The following is a 23,174-nucleotide window of genomic DNA, read 5'->3' as shown; positions in this document are numbered from 1 at the left end:
TTTTGTTAACATGCTGGCAGCCTGACTCGAGTGGCGGAAATCTCAGTCGTCAGTCTGTGATCTTTCAGTTCAACATTTGGTACAGATTAAATCGGCCCAAGAACCACTAGATGGACTGCCAAAGACTGAATCTGAATGAGTTTGATCATCCGCTGACTTTTCATCCTCCAAAATTTCCATCTGTCCAATACTCAAATTTATGAAAACATACACTTCCTCAAAACCTTTTGAAGTATGTTTTAAGTATGTTTTCATGGCTCCAGACTTCAGTCTTATTTTCTCCCTCACCTGTTTTGTGTCCCCTGCGCCCGTCATCAGCTCGGTCCATGGAGCCCAGTCTGTCTTGAGCCTGGCGATGATGTTCCAAAGTAGTGCGTGCCTGTCTGTCGATGGAGCTCTTCATATCCTCCGGCCCAGACAGGACTCCTGACATTGGCGGGCGCTCCAGAGATGACGCCTTCCTGTCTGTAGGGGGTACCATGCTGCTCACGCTGCGGGCACCCTGGATACGACCCTGCCCCTGACAGGGAGGAGGCTCAGGTGGAGGAGGTAGGTCTGTGCCAAAGGGGAAAAACCACAGAATGAATCAACTGAAGTCTTAGACTTATAACATGTAGTTTTGACTCCAATCATGTCTAGACACATTTCCATCAGACATATTACTTCTTCTTGTTCATAAAACTACAACAGATGTTTGAGAAACTTTTTTGAGTCAACTATTTAAAATGTGTTTTCAGTCGCTGCCTCACCGTCTGCACCAGCATCTCTCCGGTGGGGTGCTGTGCCCTGGCTTCGGGGTTTGCGTGTGGGCCTGGTGGCCCTCTGGTGGCCCAAGCTGTGTGTGCCGACTGTGCTGCCATCTGTTGAGAATGGACTGCTGGGCCGAGGCCTGTGGGACAAGCCTTTACCTGCAAGAGGGAAACAGGACCACAGACCAGCTGGTTAATAAAGACATGAGGGAGCCGTACCTAGACAGTGGAGCTGATTCTGTCATCAGGAAAGGTAGAGGTTATCAATCAAATGCCAAAACCTGGTTGAAAACAAAGGCGTTCATTAGGAGAAAAGCATTCAGGCCTGTAAAAGTTTGCAAGTATAAAATATCACCCAATTATTACTCATAGAAACCATAAAAGTCAAATTGCAAAGCCAGATGAGTTATAGAGGAGCAGAGTTAAAATTGAGAATAGGGAGACATCGGCAGTCCAGCCATGTACAACAGGTGCCATGCACAACCTGGGCACAACAGAGGGAAAATCCCAAGCCAACATTATGGAGGAAAACATCAGCCAATGGACGACAAGAGGAAGAATCAGAGCAGAAAGGAAAAGTCATCTGCCACTGGTAGAAGCTCCAGTCAGGCAGTGGGGAGCTGGTCTCCACACACCAACCTCTCTTGCTGAGGCTAGTGCCCTCCAGGCGGTAGCCTGCCTTGTCTGCAGCAGCCACCAGGGCCTGGGCAAAGCTGCAGTGGGTAAAGATGGATCCATCAGATGAACTGCCCAAACTGGACCTATGGCTGGAGAAATTACGGTCATCCTCCGAGGCTGAGCCCCACCCATTCACCATGGACCCTGAGGAACACCACATTTGTGTGTGAGTGTGAATAGGTTTTTATTTTTTCATTTTAAACCACTCAAATTCAACCGTATCATGCTCATACTTTTCATCTGAGTGCCCATAACCTTTACGGACATATGATCTGACATTTAGAACATCTGTGCTGTGATTTTACATTCAGACAGATGGATGTGTTGAATGATCTTATAAAAATGAGGTAACATTATCATCCTACACTAAAATGATTTCGTATTTGCTGCAGGGCATTTCTGTTCTTGGAGGTGAGCGCTTTTGTGTAGTCATTCTGTTCTGGCCTGTCCTCTTTCATCTAGTACAAACACATGCACAACATATATTGCACACGCACACTCACAGGTGCAAGCAAGCACATCAGAATGTACACAGTGGAACAGCAGGACTGGCAACAAGTGATTCTGCTCGTCTTTTGATAGGGAACAATGAGCGCACCTGTGCTGAGCAGAGTTAGCTACAAGACTGCCTCAGGTGACACAGATGAAGCATCTCACAAAACAATGTATTGAATCAAACACCTGGTGGTGTGCACACAGTTTTTTTTTTCATTCCTGTTTAAAAATGCACAGCCACCGCTGTCTAAAGGAAGCTGTAATCTTAAGACAAGGACGAATTTTCTACTGTTGGACTTTCTCTTTCTCATGTATTTACACAAATATGTTAATGTAAAGATGACTAAAAGACAGGAGCTACACACGGGAAATGTGTTAACATAACACGGTACTTGTGACTTATATCTTAAATATCTATGTTCCCTGGAAGTATTTCTTCATGCTTTGATTTTTTTGTCATTTTTTTTCCTCTCTTCACATAAAAAGCCAGGCCAGCACTTTAAATATAAAAAGTATCAGCGTGCCAATAAAAATATGCCACTTTGGCAAGCAAAAACACAGAGAACAGTCGGCTAATGTGACAGCTTTCAGTGGGACTAGTTTGGCAGACTTTGCTCAAGTGGCACCGGCCCAAGTGCTCTGCTCACACACACTCTATCCCTCCCGCACACAGAACACAAGAGTGATGTGATTGAACAGACTGGCGGAACAGAGAACTGGGGAGATGTGAGGGGAAAGGTTGTAGAGGGTGCAATGGGGACAAAAAGTTAGCAGCAGGATTTATTTAAAGGTCAGCATAATGCTGGCCAGGACGGTTCTGAGATTCAAATGAACAATTCATATATATGTTAGCTGGAGTAAGAAGAGCTTGGGCTGCAGATGGTGCTTCCTTTTGCACTACACATTTAAAATCATCCATAAAACTTGGTAATTGTGGTTTATTTATCCAGATACACTAGGAAAAGCAATTCAAAGACTTTTCCAACTTCCCCATCTGTGAGTCTCTTCATCTTTAACCATCTGTCTCAAAGAGGTGGTTACTCTGTCACTGGATGTGACTGGAGGGAATTGCACTTTCGACAGCTAAAGTTGCACCAGCTTTTCACTCCTATTGCGGTAAAATTCTCTCCGATTAATGGAAACTTCTATAAAATACAAGCTTGCATAAGGTAGAGGAGCCCTTACACAACCCATTTTTACAGCACCCACTGAAATCCAAGGCAGTAACTACCTCGAGCCCTCCATCTTGCCGAGCTATTTTCTTTGAAATTCCGTTTCTGAGAGTTTTTTCTCTAAGAAAGAAAGACAGCAATTCCGCTGGGTCCAATCCTCCCACAAAGAATAGAGCAGATATTGAAGTATAGGCAGTGCCAGCCAAAGCACTGAAGCTTCCAACTCCTCCGGCTCAGCGAAGGAACACTGCCTCAGCAAATCACATCACAGAATGACTTTTCAGTTGCACTAACTGCCACTTTCTACTCCTGAACCTCTGGAGCACTTCTATTCTCAGAAATAGCAGTCCAATCAAACTGTGATCATTGTAACATAATTTGATAAAAATTCAATCTAGTTTTCCTTTTGTCCTAGAAATGTGGGATTTTTTTTTTCTCTGTGGCTCAAGACCAGTGTTTGCTCTGCGGCTCTTTCATTTTATCACGTCTTGAACCAAAGCAATGGGCCAAGCCATGTACTCTAAAATCCACTGGCTGACACCTCCCGTGCTCCACGCGCTGATAGAGCAAGGCCAGTAAACGGGAGATGGTTGGGGGGCAGTAAAACGCAGCCCAGGTCCCTCCTGCCACTAAAACTGATTTATACTGACGGAAACCCTAATCTGCATGTCGTTAAGCAGGAAAATCATTCCCCCTGACGAGCAGGCGTCTCTACCTGCCGTCAGGAGACGTGACCCCGCTCCTCACAAACCTGGCAAGGCTTTATGGGAGAGTAATCGCCCAGAACAGCCCAGCTTTCAGCTCATTGTAGGCGTAACAGCCTGACTGCGACCACATCTCAGCTTCACACGACCTATACCGCCTACACACAAAGCCAGGTAATACCTATGCGTTGCTACATCTCTCTGGCTCAAGCAAGACATGGCTCTTCAATACCCACCACAACACCGGGATTTACATTTATCTCCTAAAAAATGTGGGGTATTATCTCAGAGTGTAGAATAACACATTGTAAAGCCGGTGCAGACAATCTGCTGGGTGAAAAATGGTCCCCGAGGAGAAGTCTTTTTTTCCCGGGGCATCAGTGGAAAATGTTTGATATACTGGCCTTTGGTGCAGCATTATGAAAACAGACCTATTTCCATATTATTAAAACAATGACAGATCTATCAAGTGAGGCTTGACAGGAATCTCACTTCTACCCTCCCCTATTTGTATTGCCGCAAAATGGTGGCCGCGATAAATCTCAGCGGCTTCCCCTATCCTCCCTCTCTCCCTCCAGCTAACCTTGGAGCTGGGACCGTGTCTGTGCTGTCAAACGATGGGGTGCGAGGCAGACTTGCGGAGAGATAAGAAGAAATAGTGCTGTCTTCAGAGTAATACAGTGGAGGAGAGATGCAGTAGATTAGGGCCCAGTTGCTGCTTTATATTCCGCCAAATACATCAGCTGTAGCATGTGTCAGCGTTACCAAAACCACTGTTCCATCATCCCATGGAAAACTACTCTTTAGGGCTGCCACTGACAGGGGAGACCAACCAGCAGCACTGTCAACCCTCTTATTTTCATGCTTCCTCTGAGCTCCTCTACCTTCAGATGCAGGATATTTTCTGTTGCTTCTTTCCAACCATACATTTCATGATGCACAAGCTGATATTGCCGTGTTGTTCCTGGAACAGCATAATTAATGTTGCTCCAGGACCTTCATTACAACTGACCAAGCACGGTTTTGTCACGTCATAGCTTTGTGACTCAGGAAAAAGGCAGGAAAAAATACGCACATAGGAGAAGTTACCCGCTCTAACATGTGTTTAACGTCTGAAAAGGTCTATTTCAACCACAACCATCTTTCGCTAAAGCTAAGCAACTAGCTTTGTTGCCTAGATTGAACCAAACTCTGACAGAAAACAGAAAAAAAGTCCTTTACTTGACCCACTCAGCCACAACGACTTGCTCCAAATGCAGACTTTTTTGCTTTTTCATAACCCGAAATGATTGTCCTGCAGCAAGATTGATTATGATGTTCCAGAAAAAATAAACAACATGGCTATTTCAGATAAACCTAAACATACATGAGTCATTGAAAGTGCTTGAATTATACAGTTTGTGAAAGAATATAAATTGTTCTTCCGTGCTTTGTTAACAGATCGCTGTGAAAGAGCAGAATTGAAAAGTGTTCACACATCCGAGTCTCTGTCTTTGTAATTGCTGTCTGTGGGCCTCTATAAATCCTGCGAGTTGTCATTATAAAAATTCTTACAGTAATTAATTTCCATCTGCACCATGTTGTGTCCTTGAATTTGAGGGAACTGGGCCTGGAAATTAATTGAAAAGTTCTTATTCTGAAATGATATTTAAGAAGGTGTGGGGACCTAATAGGTCTGATAGACACACAGTCACCGACACTTTGCATCACAACTTGTCTTTACAGGGCATTGTAGCCAAATGCCAAATATTTTTTCGATAAATATCCCTCCAGTTTTACCCGGTAGTTTACAGATGGATATTGTGGTCTGGTCAGTAGGAGAGCAGCAGTCCAGAACCAAGCTCTGCCGCTGCAATGTCATGCCCTTCATACGTCCCCCTGACAGACGGCTGTAAAAGTTTTCAGTGAGTTGTAAAAATGGAAATGGTGCCTCTGGTCTGGAATGGAATATGCTGCACGTGAAATTTATTTCAAATCTCCTAGGGAAGATATGGGCGGCGCTGGCTCCGGTGCTGTGTGCGAGTTAAATCACAGACACTCTCCCCCTGCTCGCCATGCCTCTCCCTCCTCTTAATTTCCCTCTCACTATCCTGTTTAAAATTCATGGACTTTCTTATCTCTTTTTAGAAATGATAATTATAATTCCCCAGAGTCTGCCAAAAGTGCTTAAAAAACTTGATTAAGGGACACTCAGTAAGCATGTTCACATAAAAATGTACGCATGGCAGACTGATAAAGAACATGTCAGGAACAACAAACCATTTACTGTAAGACAATGACAATGGGAAGTGAATGTTTGCCCATTCAGACTCATTTTGATTTGAGTGTGTAACATTAATTGATCAATGTCTACAATAAAGATACAGTTTAACAGTACAAACATACACACATTTATTGCACAAAATGAATTAGAATTAGTCATAATATGGTACAAATATGTGCAAAGAAGCACCCATTACCTGTTAAAGAGCTGTCCAGGTTGTCCATGCTAGACCCTGGTGTGTGCTCAATACCACGGGGATGCCTGGCTCCGTAGCCTTCATCCTCCTCCTCTTCCTCCTCCTCCTCATCCTCATCAGGCAGGTCCGTCTCCAGGTCGGAAACCATTGTGCTCGACACGTAGCCCACTGGAGGAGCGGGAGCCTGGGGAGGAAGTGAGCCCACCTGCATGTGCCTGGGAAGAGAAAAACATCTTACTATACAAACACATAATACGCATATAGGTGAAAAGTTTATATGAAGGAATGTGCAAGAATGAATCATAGATAAAGAATAAAGGGAATATTCAGTAGTTTCTATGCCACAAGATGCTGAAAAAATAAGGATGCATGTGGAAGCATAGAGCTAAATCTGGCGTTCTCTTTCATATGAAGGCGCTGAATAAATTTGGACGTTTCCACTAATTCCGCGGTGCTGCTTGCATGCTAACACAATGACCCACTAATTGCTGCTGTGGATGGTACAAAGGCACGCTCTCTCCAGGCCTGTCGACACATGGCTGTCACCTCAGTGGCAGCCCGCTCCACTGACAGCCGCGTTTGTTTGAGGAGTGCAATGTCTTTGACGCGTTTTGCAGTGGGAATTGGTTGTAATTACTGGCCCTCTGGTGTTGTCAAAGATGCTCTCTAACCAACATAGTCATTACTGGGTAACATGACATCTCCTTCCTGACAAGGCTTCCCTGTCTACCCCCCACTTCACTATTATGAATGAATGCCAGTCTCTGATTCTCTCAGCGTTGCCGACAGAATGAAGCATGGCCTTCATCTGACTTGCATGAGCACAACAACAATGCAATGTGCCGTATGGGTGTAGGGAGGGTAAACAACCGTGGGTAAGAAATTGTGTCTCTTAGAGTGAGCAAAATATAGTAGTCGCCTAAGTGGTAGCATGGGCCCATTAAAATGAAATGATTAATGGGTTTATCTCCACTGCACACACGGTTGACATGGAGAACACTGCAGGACCAAAGTAAGTCCTGGGAGCAATGCATGCAGAGCAGAATGTACAGTGAGCATTTGAAAATGACAACAAGGCATATATTATCAAAAAAAATATATCTTCATGGACGGATGGAAAATAGATAATTGCGTAATAAAAATGTATTATTACCATGTTTGTTTTGCCATGTCCATTTGGTATGCTCTGGTCAGCTCATCCAAATGGGCCTGGAGCATGGGCTGCATCTCGTCCCGGGGAGAAGGGGTGAGGGTGGCTGTGGACTGCTGTCCAAAGGACACAGCAGCTGGGGAGGAGGCAACCCCTCGGATGGGAGGGGTGGGAACCCTCTCCTCCTCTTCCTCCAGCTCGTCCTCCATGCCCTGGTGAAGATAGGTCTGCACGGGCATGGGCGGGCCCCAGCCATCACTCTCATACCTGATGTGAGAAGAGATATTTACTGCACAAAGATTCTGACAGCTGATGATGATGAGTCTCATCTAGGCATGCAACTAGGGATTATTACTATTATTATTATCATGGTTTTGCACGTATCTGTTCGTTGGTCGGGTAGTTTGTCGGCAGCATTACACAAAAACTATAAAACCTTTTTCATGAATCTTGGATCGGTCTTGGCCCAGTATTGAAATATTTGGCAATTAATTTCCAGTCAATTGACTAAAATATCAATCAACTAACTGTTTAAGCTGTTGCCTGATCATCCAGACTGAAGCTCATTTGTTTAAAAGCTTAATGAGAATTTAAATAAAAAAACAACATGGGGACAGGAGAACCACAACAAGCTGTGTTATATTGTCATGTCTATAAATATATAAAGGCTACTGAATAGAGAGGGAATAGCATACAGCACAAGAATATAAATATTTGATGAGACATTCCTATACACCAAGATTGGAGCTTTGTGACCTTGTCCAACTTTCGCAAGAATTCGTTATGCGACAGTCCTGAGAGGAATTATGGAGGTAGTCAGGCTTCACTTCCTCATAGTAGTGCTTATACATGCTGAAATAATACTAGCCATAAAGAAAATGTTCATTAAAGAAATTTGTCAGTGCACACTCCATAGGACATAACTGTTTTAATCTGCTGCCATTAAGAGCAGCCTCAGATTTACAGTGCACAGGACTCTTCATTTGCCAGATAGCCCATTAAAGCAGATGACTCTCCCAGATTGGAAATGGGAGTAGCAGCACATCGCACCTACTGGACCAAAGACAGAGACACACACTAACATTTAAATAAGCCTCTGTTACTGTGTACCTACAGAAGAGTATGTCTGAGCTTCTGTTTCATTCACTGCACTAAATGAAATGTTAAAACATGTGTCAGTTGATTTAAGAAAGTCATGTAATTAGTGTGTATATATTTATACATAAACAAAAGAAGTGGCTGGTGATGCATCAAGCACATTTACGAACTCCGACAGCTTTTTACATCTCCTTCTGACTCAGAGGTAGATAACAATCTGCTGCCATAAATCCCCCACTCTGCCTGTCTCGCTTTTTTTTTCCTTTATGAAACAATGCAATTATGATTTTTTTTCCACTGTGGAATTCAGCAAATAGATTAATCTGAAACCATCTGTGTGTCTACGAGCTAGTAGCAGCAGGAGACTGCTCGAACATCGTTTTGTTTTTTTCCCTTTCATTTATTTTCAAGTCATGAAGTCATCTCATAGATTGAAGACAGGATCAGCAGATAGTTTGATCTGCAGCCATCTGTATATGAGCTTCTTGTGTGTGTGTGTGTGTGTGTGTGTGTGTGTGTGTGTGTGTGGCTGTCTGCAGAAACTATACACAGATTGATCCTTCATTTTTTTCCTCCAGATGTACAGTAGTACAGTAATTAGCCACAGAGAAAACAGAGCTGAACCCTGTTATTACAAACAGAAATGCATGGTGTTGCTCCTACTGGCAAGCTCTGTCTTGTTCTTTCCAGCAAAGCAACGCACAAGATTCTCTTCTACTGATCAAGTCAAAGGAGGAAACATACGAAGATAATAATGGGCGAGTGCGTCTACAACAGAGTTGGTAATTATGTGATTAGTTCATACTGCTTCGTTTTCTGTGCTGCCACTGCCAATTTTACAATATTCTAACAGTTTAACTAAATGATTCAAACAATTAAACATGAATTCTGTTTGAAACAAATTTCAGATCTATAAAAAAGCGAGAGGAAAAAGAGTCTAAACTGTGACTTATAATGTCCTGGGTGGAAATCGGACCACTTGAGGTTGTGTATTGGGGCTGAAACAAACAGTTACTTTTTATTATCAATGTCTCTGCCATTTTTTCATGATTATGAGATGTATCGTTTAGTATTTAAAAGGTAAAAAATAACTAATCTCTCAAAACAATTTCCCAGATCCCAAAGTCACCACCTCAAATGACTTTTGTTCAACCGTTGACCATCATACTTGACAAAGGAAAATTCTTATATTTAAGATTATGTAACCAAATGTTTTACATCTGTGCTTGAAAAACGACTGAAAAGATCGTTCAGTTATCAAATTATTATGGATTCATTTTCTAAGTCGATTAATCGCTGCAGTTCTGTTGTGCATATAATGGGAGGAGGTCTAGATGGATAGTAGATTGTTTATTGTGTATGACTGAGAAAGATATTGACAAAATATTGGATAAGCCTTTTTTTTTATATGGTTTTCATTAAAGCCCAACTTATATGCACTGATAACAAAACACGATGCAAGATGCTTATGTGTATGAGTATTTTTTTTATTTTATCCCAAAATATCAGTGTCAGCTCTAGTTTTCAGTTTCGTGTCCACTGTCAAGTGCTAAGCATCAATATCTAAAATAAAATGTCTTACACTGCCCTGAACAAAAAATGAACTAATACTGCAAAATATGATTAATATGTTCATATTGAATTTGTATAGCAGACATACCCTCCTCCTTCATGATGCTCATTGGGGTAATGGTCCATCTCAGTGCCAGGGAGAGGGTGAACCGGGGGAGGGGGCAGGGGAACATTGGCCCAGTTGGACCCATTGGCTTTAGTGGGTTTAGAGCCAGCCTTGGTCTTCTTCTTCTTTCCTCCCTTTCCACCTACAAAAGGGAAGAGGGAAGGGATCCATTTTAAGAGACAGAGTCATTGAAAATTAGATTGTAAAAGAAAATCCATTAAAAACTAATATACAAGTGGGGTAGCATTGCAAATTACAGCAGCTGCTTGTGACAAATGTGTCCTCGCAAGAAACTCAATTGAATCCAAACATGCTAGTTAGATTACAGATCCATTTGGTTTTGACATACCCTTGGAAAATCATACACAGTTTCAAACACAACATTTCAATGGGCCCCTGCCTGTCAATGCTTACATAGAAAAGCTCAAGGTTGCCTGATGAAAAGCGTGCTACCATTGATTAATTGGCTGAAAAGACTCAAATCTCCATAGAAACAGAAGAGAACGGCAGTAAACGAGGCCGAGGCAGACCTTTGTGCTCCACCCATCCCTCAGTGTCCCCTTTAACACCAGTCTTTGGGCTCCACAATGAAATATCTCACTTCACAGCATCATCATAATGAATGGCTTGTGTAGTGTCAGTGTGTCCCTAATGGAATTCACTGAGAGTCTATTACTACTTTCATTTCTTTTATTACACCGGAGAGCCGCTAACCCCATCCATTTCCACTCATATCCCTCCAACACCAGATTCTCCTCTGTCCCATCCATCTTTATAAATCTGCCAAGCCAGGTCAATACCAGCTTTTATACGGTTTGGTCACTGTGAAAGAAACCTTTTTTTTTTTCTTCAAAACACATTTGACTTCAAGCCCAAATGTGTTTTTGAGTTAAGGTATATACAGCTTACACATATTCCTGAAGACTACGAAGCGCTGATGGAAAATACAATTGCTCGGAGGTAAATCATCATATCAGTCAAAACGCAAATTTATTTTTACCTGATAGTTATCAACAAAAACACAATCGGGACTTAATTTATTTACAATAACTTTAGATACATTTTAGAACCGTTTTATTTCTTATTTAAGGAATAAAAATAAGGAAAAAAAACCCATCTATTTTTGGATGGTTACTTTGACCAGTCTTTACTAGTTCCTTTAGTAACTCTTGTGTATATGGGAATATATATTAATACAACTTCCACAGGAGCTCTTTCTTTTCTAATTAACTGTATCTGCTGATGTTGATTATTGTCTTTATCGATTCATTGTTATGTCAATAAATGAGCACTATAAAATATAATGCGTGGGTTATAATAGTAGCGTGTCCTCACAGGTGCTTCTCTGCAAATTGATAAATAAAAATGAACAAATAAAAAAAAATAATAAAAAAGCAAGATCATAAATAATCAATGCTGTAAACGCCATTGATGCAATGTGATTGTGATTTAAGCCTATATAATTAGAATTGATTTGATTCACTGTAGGGCAGCTACATAATGCATCATATATTAAACATCTTTGCCATCTTTTCTACCACAATACACAGACGAAAAAGTCTACCAATATCAGAAAAGATTCATTTGTGTAAAAAGTAGTTTGACCAGAACATCAGCTGGGCATAAACTATTTTTCAGTGGTACACCTATGAAGCAAATCAAGGTTGTATGACTAAACATACATAATAATGATTTTAAAATGTTTCTTGAACATTACTGAGAATGATAGTGGGTCTATGATGATAGTGGTAGACTGCTTAAACTAGTTACTCATTTACATCGGAGCTTAAAATATTGTTGTTTACTTCAGCCAATCCAATAAATAAGATACCTAATTTTTCCTTAATCTGTATCTACTACCGCTTGCTTTGTTTTGATTGTCTTTAAAATGCAACTTCCTTTTCATTTTTGTTGTTTTTATTGTCTCATAAATACATATTTAATGTTTTTTTCAGATGTATTTCCGTGCCCCTGTGAACCACTCTGAATTTCCCTGTGCTATATAATAAACTTGTCGTGCCTTCTTCCATCATGTTAAGACATAGTAGAAAACAATGGTACAGTAAAAAAATCTATTCAATCAATAAAAAATGCACACTTGTTTTTTATTTATTGCATCTTATCCTGCCTCACACGATATTTATCAAGTTTATCACACACCGCAAAGCAGTTACATGTTGTGTGATCATATGCTATACCATTAATTTTTGAGCACCCAGGTTTATTAATATGTAAAGTTTCTCTCATGTTTCTTACATTATGCACATGAAAGGGAAGTAGGCAGACATACTGTACAGCATCTGCATATATGAGTCCATTTGTGGCCAGCTGAAGTGCGTCTATACCAGTAAACACCTTAAATCTCAATCCAGGAAATACCTCAAACTGACGTCACAAGCCACACAGACTAGTGAAAGCCATCTTCGGGAAACTCTGTTGAACACATTTGTATCTGTCATCTGTTGGTTAGCCTTCTCTGCCAAAGGCCTGTAATCACTTTTCCCAGTGCCACAAAAAAGCTGCCAATACGGCATCTTGTGCAATGTAACATCGTGCACTCCAATGTAATCTAATAAACTGCCTCCACTCCACCACAGTAAAAAGTAGATCACTGTCATCGAGAGAAACGTACAGAAGCAATGAGGTACATTTCTATTGATTTTCATGGAAGCCAGATGGCAGAGAAATACAAATAAGACCGTGCAAAAACATTTTTCAGTCAAGAAAATTATAATCACGTTGCTCTTTCAAGTCTTCAACCAGCAAGAAAACAGAAATCACTTCAAAGATGAGCCTGGTAAATATGCTGGGGCGAGGAAGGGAATATCAGACAAGAGGAGATAGGTGTCAGAATAAGATTAATAAAGAATGGAAGTAATAAAAGAAACAACTGTAAGCCCAAGGCAGGTGGCACCACAGTGTAAGTATAGTCTGAAAGTAATTGGGTTTCCTAATCGTACCTCTGGGCGACGCTTGACTTTTACCAATAAATGGTGAGCTGACGCGATTGTTCAATCATCCTTAGTCCCTCCACACAAAACCAGCCATCAATATTGTAAATGAGCCTCTTCTAGGGAAAGATGGTCTGGCACTGGAATTACAACAGCTCACCCCAAATATGAAAAATACAGAGCGAGGCTGTGGCTAGGAGCTATACAGGAATTACACAGCGAACCCATCTCCTCTGACAAAACTGGGCCTCTCTTCAAAGGGGAACTCGTACTAAATATAGATTCTGCGTTGGGTATTTATACCCAAGGTTTGGGCGCTCCCGGCCTATAACTGCAGGGCTGCATAGCCTTGAGCTTGCTTTGTTTTCATTGGGTGCGTCAGTGCTGAGGGGGAAAGCCACAGAGCAGAGACTCTAGAAAAACTATGCAGCCAGATATAACTTCTGAGTGGGAGAATCATTTAAGAAAGGACATCAAAAAAACTGAAAGTCATGTATCATCATTTTTTAACTGAAAATACAGACAACATGTTACATAACGAGGTGAGATGCAACATATATGGAGAGTGCAGGGGGCAGAGTAGGTCACAAACAACCACGGACTTCCCATAATTATGGAGGTACACAGAGTGTGAGGGGAGTGCGGGAGTCTTCAGGGTCTGAAACTGCTACAGAAAACACAGAAAACAGCAGCTACCTCTTCTCCCTTACACTAAGAAAGGTTTTAATGAGCAGCTTCTTGTCCCCAGTGGAGATCCATGCTGCCATGAAAGCTGCTCTATTTCTGTTCCTTTTCATCCTGCTCTCCTCCTTCAGACCTGACATTCATTATTCCTTCCATCTCCTCAGAGGGAGAGCAAGACATCGCTACTTCAACTTTTCCCTCGTTCAGATGGTGAGTTTACTCTGGTTGAAGTCTGAATCAAGTCTTAGCTTGTATAAATTCCCATCTCTGCTGTACGATGTACTGTATAGAGAAGACATATAGCCAGAAACTCATTTTAGTGCCTCCCTCCTGTTCAATATAGCAATGGGTCTAATAAATATAACATATTATGTAGGGGATTCTGTATTCTGTTTTATTGTATATTATATCTAGAATCCCGATTATTATCTCTTTTAGTCAAATTTAGAAATTTTACATTTGACACTGAATATCTAAAGGTATTACTGTGTGTTTTTACTGTATACCAAATAGCATTCAAACTCATTTAAGAAATAATTCAACATATCACTGTACTCTGTGCAGGGATCTTTCTAGTTAATGATGTTTTCTCTCTGTCTCATGAAATTATAATTCAGCATGTGCCGAGCCCAGTCTGGGCCCTTAGTAACCTTCGCGTCTATAGGAGGAATCTGCCTGTAAGGCATGGCCACTTCACATCCTTCTCTCAAACCCACTGTGTGCCAGAGCATTGAATTAGAGACCAGTTAAGGCAGTGGCTTGTAACTAGATAAAAGAGGAGAGTGGAGGGGAGGCAGGCAGAGGGCTGCCTTGGTGTCCTATAAATGACATTGTAATTCTCTGAACATGGGTTTTAGTGTAGTCAGCCACCATTAGGAGAAGAGGGAAAAAGGGAGGTATTTTTGCCACTTTACCCAGCCAAGCATCTCTAATGGTGTGTGTGTATGTGTGTGTCCAGAGTGTGTCCACTCGGTCTGAAAGACTCCCTTTGCCCCTATTCCCGTCTGCTCACTCACACAGTGAGAGACAAAGCCCTTACAAGGACCGGCTGATATGGTAGAAACCGAGCATTAGCACTTGCATCCATATTCTGTCAGGAGATCACAGTGTTTTTCTTTCTCTTTCTTTCTGTATGCTCCAATAAGCTGTCACTTCCTATATAAATAACAACATGGCTACATGCAGTACAGTAGAAAGCTACTCAGAACTGCATATAACTAAAAATAAGACTTAACAGCATCCACATGAAATAAACTGTAAGCAGTGGGAGCTGAGTGAGCAAAGCATCTCTGGTGAGGGAAAGGGACACGTGTTCATATAAATTCTCTTGGATGTCATGTTAGTACATGCAAATAACAGATCAATAAAGCAATTAAGACATCAGTCAATCATAAATTCAAGCGGCAGAGCCCCAGAGAGCATCCCAGTTTGCTTTATAAGATTCTCTGCTGCGTTAACCAACCTGAGAGACTGCCGCTTCGCTCTGAGCTGTTGTGAGAGCTGGTGGTGCTGAAATCTTGTGATTGGTTGTGTGGGATTCTATTAGACAATCCATCAGCCAATCGGTAGTCAGGAATGAAAAGGAGGGCTACAGTGGGGGTTAAAGGGCAAAAATCACAGTGGCGTCAGGTGTTTGGCAGTTAGCACAAGCACATGCAAACATGCAGTTAGAGCATTGAGCAAGCAGGACAAATTCAGGATTCATACATTCAAGGAGGAGCACTTGTTCAACCTGTCATTCACTCTCTGATTTGTATGCAACACACAAAACATTTGGAGGACAAATTTGATTTGTTGTTGATTTGAAAAGCATAGGGCTAATCATTTACACAACTTTTCATTTCAAGAAACTGGATAAATGAGTCAATAGCAGGGTTTTTAATTCAATATTTATCCCCCCTCAGAGAGATGTACATAATCATATGAGATCATACTTCTTAAAATAATGTCAGAGAGAATTAGAGAAGTAGTTTTTAAAGATTAATTGGATTAAAGAGACTATGTAAAGACAATAATTAATCTGTTTTAGACTGTTGGAAAATTAGATCATAAATATGTATAAGAAGACAGCCGAGGAATACTCATTACACCTAAAGTATGAAACTCCACTCGGCTTTAAAAAATCCTGCATCAAATCCACTGTAATTAATTTGGATTAATTTCTTAAATATTAGTCAAGCTAAAATGGATTAACAATTACTCTAAAAGCCGAAGGAGTTGCACCACCATGAAAACCCAGCAAGAGAAAGGATAGATGAATTAGCGGCACTGCTCCTTCAAAAGATGTTTATTCAGCCTTGGAGAGTAACCAAGTTGATGTCTGCCGGGGGAAAAATGACTCTTTTTAGGACAAACTCCTCCCAACCACAGTGGGTCTGGAAAGGCTTCAAATACTCTTGTTGGAAAACTTTGAATTCAAAATGGCCACCTTGTTGTAACTGTAAATTTGTGGTTTTTGATCTGGGTTAATTCACTTTGTTTCTGATGTCAATGGATAAAAATAATCTCTTGGGGACACGATCATATATAAAACACTTGTGAGGGCAACAGCATCCCCGCAAACCGCCATTAGCGCACTCACTGTCTCAGTTTGACTTACTGTTGTTGCAGGAGTTCTTGTCAGGCAGTGAGTACCCAAGGTTGGCCATCTCCTGCTTGGCCTGGAGTGAGGCCTTCCACTGTGCCTCGGGCAGGTCGACCGCCAGCTCGTGGATACTGCTGGAATGGAGAATCTGGGTGGTGGCATAGGGTGTGGCCTGGGACGTTTGGCCAGGGCTGTTGTAGTTGGCTTTGGTGGTGAAGTCTATGCTGCTGTAGATGGCTCCATCAGAGAGCATGGTGCCCGTTTTATCTCCTTGCCCAGTGGGAAGATCTTGAAAAGAGGAAGGGGGAATTTACATATATATTACAATATAGTGGCATTTAGCGATGAGTTTGTAGATTGCAACCAACTGAACACCCCTCAACTCATCCTGCCCTTCAAGGCCAAAAGCTCTCTCAAGAGCCAGTGCCAGAAACATGGCAGTGTTACATGGTGGACTCCATGATCCCTCTTGAAAACATGATTCTTAGTTACAGATGATTCATACACTGAAAACATAATTATGAATAATATTATATTTCCCCTCTGCCCCCATACATCCTACACACTAGACCTTTAACCCTCGAGTGTTTGTATAAAAATGGTTCTAGTTTTTATGTCAGATGAAAAGAAGAGGACGATCCCTTTACATCAGAACTTGAGAGACCTGGGAGGTCCTGGAGTGTTACAGAATTACAGTATGGTACTTGGTGCTTTCAGTTAAGCTCACATCTTGGGGAACAGCACTTAACAGGTTCACCTCATTCAAAAAAATTCATCCCAGTTATTCATGCGTTCCAGCCCTCAGCCTCCCAGTCGAGTTGCCCTGTTTCCCCTCCACATGTGTGGATATCTCACTCCCCTCCCTTCTCTCTTTATGAGGGAAACGCTGCTACTCTGCATGTGTGTGTGTTGACAGAAGAAGGAAGGGAGGGAGAGAGAGAGAGAGAGAGAGAGAGAGAGAGAGAGAGAGAGAGAGAGAGGGAGAGAGACAGGGAATGAGCAAGCAGACTCTCTCCGTAGTGCATGGTTTGCATGCCCAGTGAAGGGAAGATGATGTAGAGCCGTGGCGGAAGTGTCCGCATCTGCGCCAGTCAAGCTGCGCCTGTCCTTCACGACTGGCTGCTCAAGACCATCCTTTCAAACAGCCATCCACCCCCTGCTCCTCTGCCCGTCTCTCCCCTCACATTCTCTAGCTCTGAGGTATGGGCCATGACACCAGGCTGGACTATTTGCCATTACTCAGCCTGGTGACAGCAGAGGCTCTGCTGCTAATGCTCTAGCTGTCCTCTGATGTGATATATAAATATACACCCAAACACAAATGGAATATGCATATATGTACATGATGAACAACAGGAGCGTCTCAAGAACAGAAAGGAGGGCAGGCCATCATCTTTCATCTCCTATGCTCTGTTTCTCAATGCACCGGGGACAGCACCAGGGCACACACCTCCTCGGCCAAAGTTACTCAGGTCATTGGGTCCCCCGGAACTGCTGTTGACAGGCAGGCTGGTGGCTGGCCAAGAGTCCGCTAACCAGGGGTAACCTGGGTCACTGGCATTCAGCAGGCCTGGCCGGCTAGACAGAAACACAGGATGAAACAGTAGAATAAACATAAGCTGTGCAATTACATTAATACAAAACCATTATTATGCATGGTTTATTTCTGCATTACATTACTGGATTTGGAAATAATGAATAAAATAACATGACAGCAATCAGCAGCGAGACAATGTGCAGACAAAAAAATCAAACATATGTTTAAATGTTAGTTTGTGCACAAGAATGTGTGTTAGCACGAGATAAGCTCGCTGTAAGCCACTGAAGCTAATGAAACACTTCTGAGATAGGGGGAAATACTGTACGGATACATTTCTCCCCCCGCAAAGTTGGAATTCCTTCAGGCAAACAGAGCCCTTTATCTCTCTGTTTCTCCTGCTGTGTCTTTGTCACATTCCCTCAGTTATTAATGCAAAAGCACACTGTGGAGACACTAATGCATGCATTTGCTCTCTGCACACACATACTGCAGTGCACGTGGACACCCGCATGTATGCCGTTTCCTTTTTCATTAATATCTCGCTCGTTCTGCTGTGTTTTCTCATCAACCCCTTGCGGCGATGTCCAGACAGTCTACATCTTATTTGATGAGACGTCAAATCTCGACTCTAGCCCCACCATGATGCCCCCGACCCACTTGTGGGATGCCTGCATATGGGTGAGGGCAGCTCCATTTAACAGGTGTTGTGTCCCTCCTGAGGGGGTGGGACCCATAAAAAGCAGCCATTAAGACTTTAACCTGTCATGGGTGACTGCTGGGAGGCCATTAGGGCCACTTTACTGTACAATCACGTCTTGTGCTCGTTACCATGCGTAACACAGATGGAGTTAAATGAGAATGAGATGGAGTTAAATGCCTTTGTTTATGTGCCACCTCATTGATACATCACACCCAATTGGCATTGAAATGGATTAAGAGGGAAAGAAATTTTAAAAGATACAAAATTAGCACATTTTAAGCAGTCAAAATACACTACAAAGGTCGAAAAAGCCCCACATGTGATGAAGTGGATGGTATTATCATCTCAGAAACACAGCACACCCCACTGTCAGTGCCCAGCAGTGCTGTTTGTAGCAGACAACAGATACATACTGTACATGCACTCTGAGAAGCTGCGCATCACAGTAGTTAGCATCCAGGCTGCCTGATGGGTGTTTTTGTCTTAGCTCCAGTGTGGTGACGTGTTGGCTCTGAGGGACTGGGATCAGAATCAAGCCCGGAGGACAAGGGCAGGTAATGGGCGTGCTGCAGTCAGTCTCTTCCTCAGCCACAGGTTCTAATGACAAGAGCTGTTCCACAGAGCGGGGGGGGGGGGGAGTCCAAATGAACTGCAGCCCTGGCAAGCTAAGAGCCCTCGCTGTGGTTTCTGAATGCCAAAACAGGCCCTCGGGGGAGACAAGTCATTCAAATTGATGGCTGTGCATCAGACAGATGCACTTTTATAGGGTAATACATCTCCCAACGTCCTTCCTACCTCTGTTTCTAGCTGCCATGTTTCCCCACTACCATTATTCTCTCTTGCCACACCATCTTTCCCTAACCCCATTTTCCTTCATTCTCCCCTTCTACGCCTCCACCTCCTCCTCCTCCCCCCCCCCTCTCTCTGCCTCTTGTGCGCTTAACATCTGTCAGACTAAAAATTCCAAGCAGCTGAAAAAGATGAGAATAATGTTTTCTTTTGTTGACTCCAGCAAGACTGCACCACAACTGTACACCATCTACATTAAAACACCATGCCTTTGTCTCTTTACTTGTCTCACTTGACTCTTTCCTCAGCTCACTAGAGAAAGACCATTTGAAAGACAAGGAGCTGACAGGGGAAATGGTCGCATCGTCCTTGTATTTATCACACAGCAGTATTCCTGCTGAGGATAATTAGAATAAGACTGATTTCTACTGAGGATATTTGTTATATATATGTGTGTGTGTGTGTGAGAATCTGTTTGTTTGTAAGATGGTGGGTAAGGGTGAGCGGGTGGACACAGGGTCATACATCTAATAAAAAGTCAGCACATAACTTTTAATCCCTGGCCAGCACAGGATGGATGGCAACCTTGGTAGATAAAATTTGATTTGAAGCATTTCGTCTTCCTGTTGGACATTCCAGCTACTTGTGATGGGTAGGAAACCATAAATACTGCCTAAGATGCCCGACACTGAGCTCCCCATAAATAAGCCGAGTGAGAGATATTAATTCCAGAGCAACTTCATAAATCAGGTATTTATGGTCCCACTGACTCGTGAATGGAACTTGGATTAAAAGTCTAGACATTAGCTAACACTTGGAGCAATGGGAAACACCGATTACTTTCTAGATTAACTCATGCTGTCATTTAGCATTCAGATCCTGGTATGTAAAGGAATCTCCATAGCAACAGTGTTTGTGAAACCTGTTCACTGCAAAGCTCAGCCTGTTCTCCGCACCTATAGGAGTGAATCTGCTTTACTAAAATATTGATCAGTGCCAAGATAGGAAGTTATTACTACCTCCTAATTACAATCTCCCCATTGGCAGGGGGATAAGGAATGAGCCCTTATCGGCTTTTATCAATTTCAATTGAGCAGCCAATGTCAAACCGTCCAGGTCCACCAATCTGCAGCCTATTCATCTTCCATGAATCATTTATTTTGTGATCGATTAACTGTAATTGTTCAGTCAGGGCAATTTGGAAGGAGCCAATGAGAAACTGGAAACAGACGTGGCTTCATTTGCTGTTGTCTAATTAATGCAATAAACATCTCATGTAACAAATGAACACATTTTCCTCTGATACTCTGCTACACATTTTCCCTCTCAGGGCAGATGGGCACGTTGCAACATCTGGGGTTTGATGGCACTACAGTGACTAACGGATCAGAGGCTCTTGTTGGAATAACAGTTCCACACTGCATCCTATTCCAGTGTGGTGAAAATTGAGGCAGTTGCTGCTCCTGACTAAAGATATGACAAATATAGAGCACCACAAATACAGACATTTCAAATCCCATTCGCTGGAGTGAGAATCAGAACCACTTATGTGGAAAATTGAAGGAAAAACACTACAGCAGAAAGTAGATGAGAAAAGGCATGGCAAGCAGCGTAGCTAATTCATTGTGAGCGTGCTGGCAGCTCACAGAACAATATAGGCAAAATCATCCATTGTGGCATCCAGTCATACAAACACAGTAACGGGGGGAAAAAAGCATAAATATAAAAATGCTGCAACCAGACAGCAGAAGAGACACATTCCCAAAAGCCGAGACACACAGGGTCAGATTTAGTTGGCAATCTCTCGCTGAGTGTTTGAGATCTGGAGGCTTTACCTAGTCAGGTGTGATAAGCAGTAGATAGACAGAAGCCCAGGATTCTCAAGGGAGTCTCTTGAATACCCACAAAGGCTCAGTAACTGGTGTCATTGAGATGTGCCCTAGTCTCTGTAGCCCCTCTCTCTTTCAGCGACACACACTGAAACGGAGCAAGCTGTATGGGGGTGCAAGCGGGGTACCTCTACCGTCTCTCCCCTGGGTAATTATTTTTACATTATTACATGTGCTCAGATCCCAGCCGCCCACGCAAGGTGACAGGCAAATTTATCACTCCAGAGGGCTTCTGGGTTGCCTGTAGCCGGCAGCGGAAGATAAATGACAAAATAAAAGCACTCTCTGCTTAAATTGTTTCTGTTAATTCTGTTGAGGAGATTTATGAGTCCATCTATCGATGCATGAACAGAAATGTGCTAGAAATGTATATTTGCGCGCTGGTTTGCATGGCAGGCACACAAACAGGTATTGGTTATCTTTCAATCTATCAGTCATCTATCAGCGTTAGAATCAAAAGAAGCTTGCTGTAGACTTTGATGCATGACCGTGGAGGAAACGGTTGTGTTAAGACATGTACACAGCTTTTGGTAGAGAGGATGAAATATTAATGACAGGAAGATTTTTGTTTACTTGCTTGTGATATTGACAACACTCACCTTCCATTGCTCATCAGACCACCATCGACTCTCTGGAATGTCACTGAAGTTAGAAAAGAAAGACAGAGGAAAAAGATGGAAGAAAAAAAAAAGACAAAGGCGGGTTAAGTTTCTATAATTCATAGCAAACAACCAGGATTTATTTCCATGATTAAGATCAGACACATTCTCTCTTCAGTATTGTCCAGCTTGCCCTTCACCAGCTATGCCTTCATCTTGTCTCTTTTTCTTACACAGCTACATAGTTGATGGATTCACTAAGGGATGCAGATGTCCCTCTGTGTCCAATACCTTTCATGAAAATTAAAAAAAAAAGTCCTGTGATGAGGATTGCATATTGCTGTGCTTTGCATAAGTGGAGATGTCATGTGTTCCTCAAGGACAAGATGCCTGATGAGAGGCAAAACTCATTTCATCTTTCTTATTTTGCTGCTGAGTTATTATCAGATTTGTGATTAAATCTCAGCCAAAAAATGATTAGAAAAGGCAGAGGGCTCATTAATCACATTGAGTTTTCTATCTGCAGGCGTGGAGGCTGAGTTACTGATCCCTCGGCATGCAGGGCTCCCCCAGAAGCCATACACGTGGCCTGTTCCATTACAGTGATGTATAGATAACAAGGACCACGCTCTTTGTCAGCGGCTAGTAAAACTCCATGGCTCAAAGTGGGAGACGGCTGTGAAGGATCCATTTCATCTCTGTTCAACGACCATGATGACAAAGCAGCGTAGGGAGTTCTAAGCATGTAAGAACTTCAATGGATCACAGGAAACACAGGAAAGCAGCAAGAGTTTCGGAAATCACCGCATACCGATGAGAGGGGGGAAAGAGGGGGAAAAGGGAGCTGGTTTACTCAAGAGAGAGAAGGAGAGCTGTTAGTAATTTGGCTCATTTGTTCCACAGATGGAGATTAAAGAGAGAAGGAGGCTGAACATTCCTCCTCCCTTTTCTGTTTCAATTCAGGTTGATTCCACAACAAGCCCAGACACGGGCGAGAGAGAGGGGCTTTTCTGTGGGTGACGTAGCAACGCAGTTGACAGGGAGAGGAAACTCCCACAATAGATTACAAAGGCTGCTTACAGGACGTTTTAATGCATCATCAACATTACCTAAACTCACTTAATCCAACTTTGTCTCTCATGAACAGAATTGTAGGATTTCAAACAAGAGGAACACAAATCGAAACTGTGGTTTATTTACTGCGTTAAGCTTTACAGCAGCACGTGGAATTAAAATGCTTACAGCTAACACACGT

At 42.4% G+C, this 23,174-nt stretch overlaps 1 protein-coding gene across 10 annotated transcripts in view; it reads right to left on the bottom strand.

Annotated features, from left to right (window-relative positions):
- The window catches only part of robo2 (roundabout, axon guidance receptor, homolog 2 (Drosophila)), a 321,203-nt gene that overhangs the window by 4,868 nt on the left and 293,161 nt on the right, over positions 1-23,174 (bottom strand). For 7 of the 10 annotated variants that reach the window (XM_030399196.1, XM_030399170.1, XM_030399178.1 and 4 more), the window contains 9 exons: positions 21,920-21,962; positions 17,853-17,980; positions 16,418-16,690; positions 15,281-15,406; positions 10,166-10,325; positions 7,411-7,674; positions 6,258-6,472; positions 750-908; positions 289-555 (listed from right to left, as the gene is read on the bottom strand). In XM_030399196.1, coding sequence (XP_030255056.1) covers positions 289-555; positions 750-908; positions 6,258-6,472; positions 7,411-7,674; positions 10,166-10,325; positions 15,281-15,406; positions 16,418-16,690; positions 17,853-17,980; positions 21,920-21,962 — 1,635 coding nt within the window. The remainder of the gene's footprint in view (positions 1-288; positions 556-749; positions 909-6,257; positions 6,473-7,410; positions 7,675-10,165; positions 10,326-15,280; positions 15,407-16,417; positions 16,691-17,852; positions 17,981-21,919; positions 21,963-23,174) is intronic. The other 3 variants (XM_030399219.1, XM_030399235.1, XM_030399243.1) reach the window with 1 other exon arrangement.

This window comes from Sparus aurata, chromosome 2 (assembly GCF_900880675.1).
Source record: "Sparus aurata chromosome 2, fSpaAur1.1, whole genome shotgun sequence".
In the NCBI taxonomy this organism is placed as follows: domain Eukaryota; kingdom Metazoa; phylum Chordata; class Actinopteri; order Spariformes; family Sparidae; genus Sparus; species Sparus aurata.
This window is presented reverse-complemented; position numbering and strand designations above follow the sequence as displayed.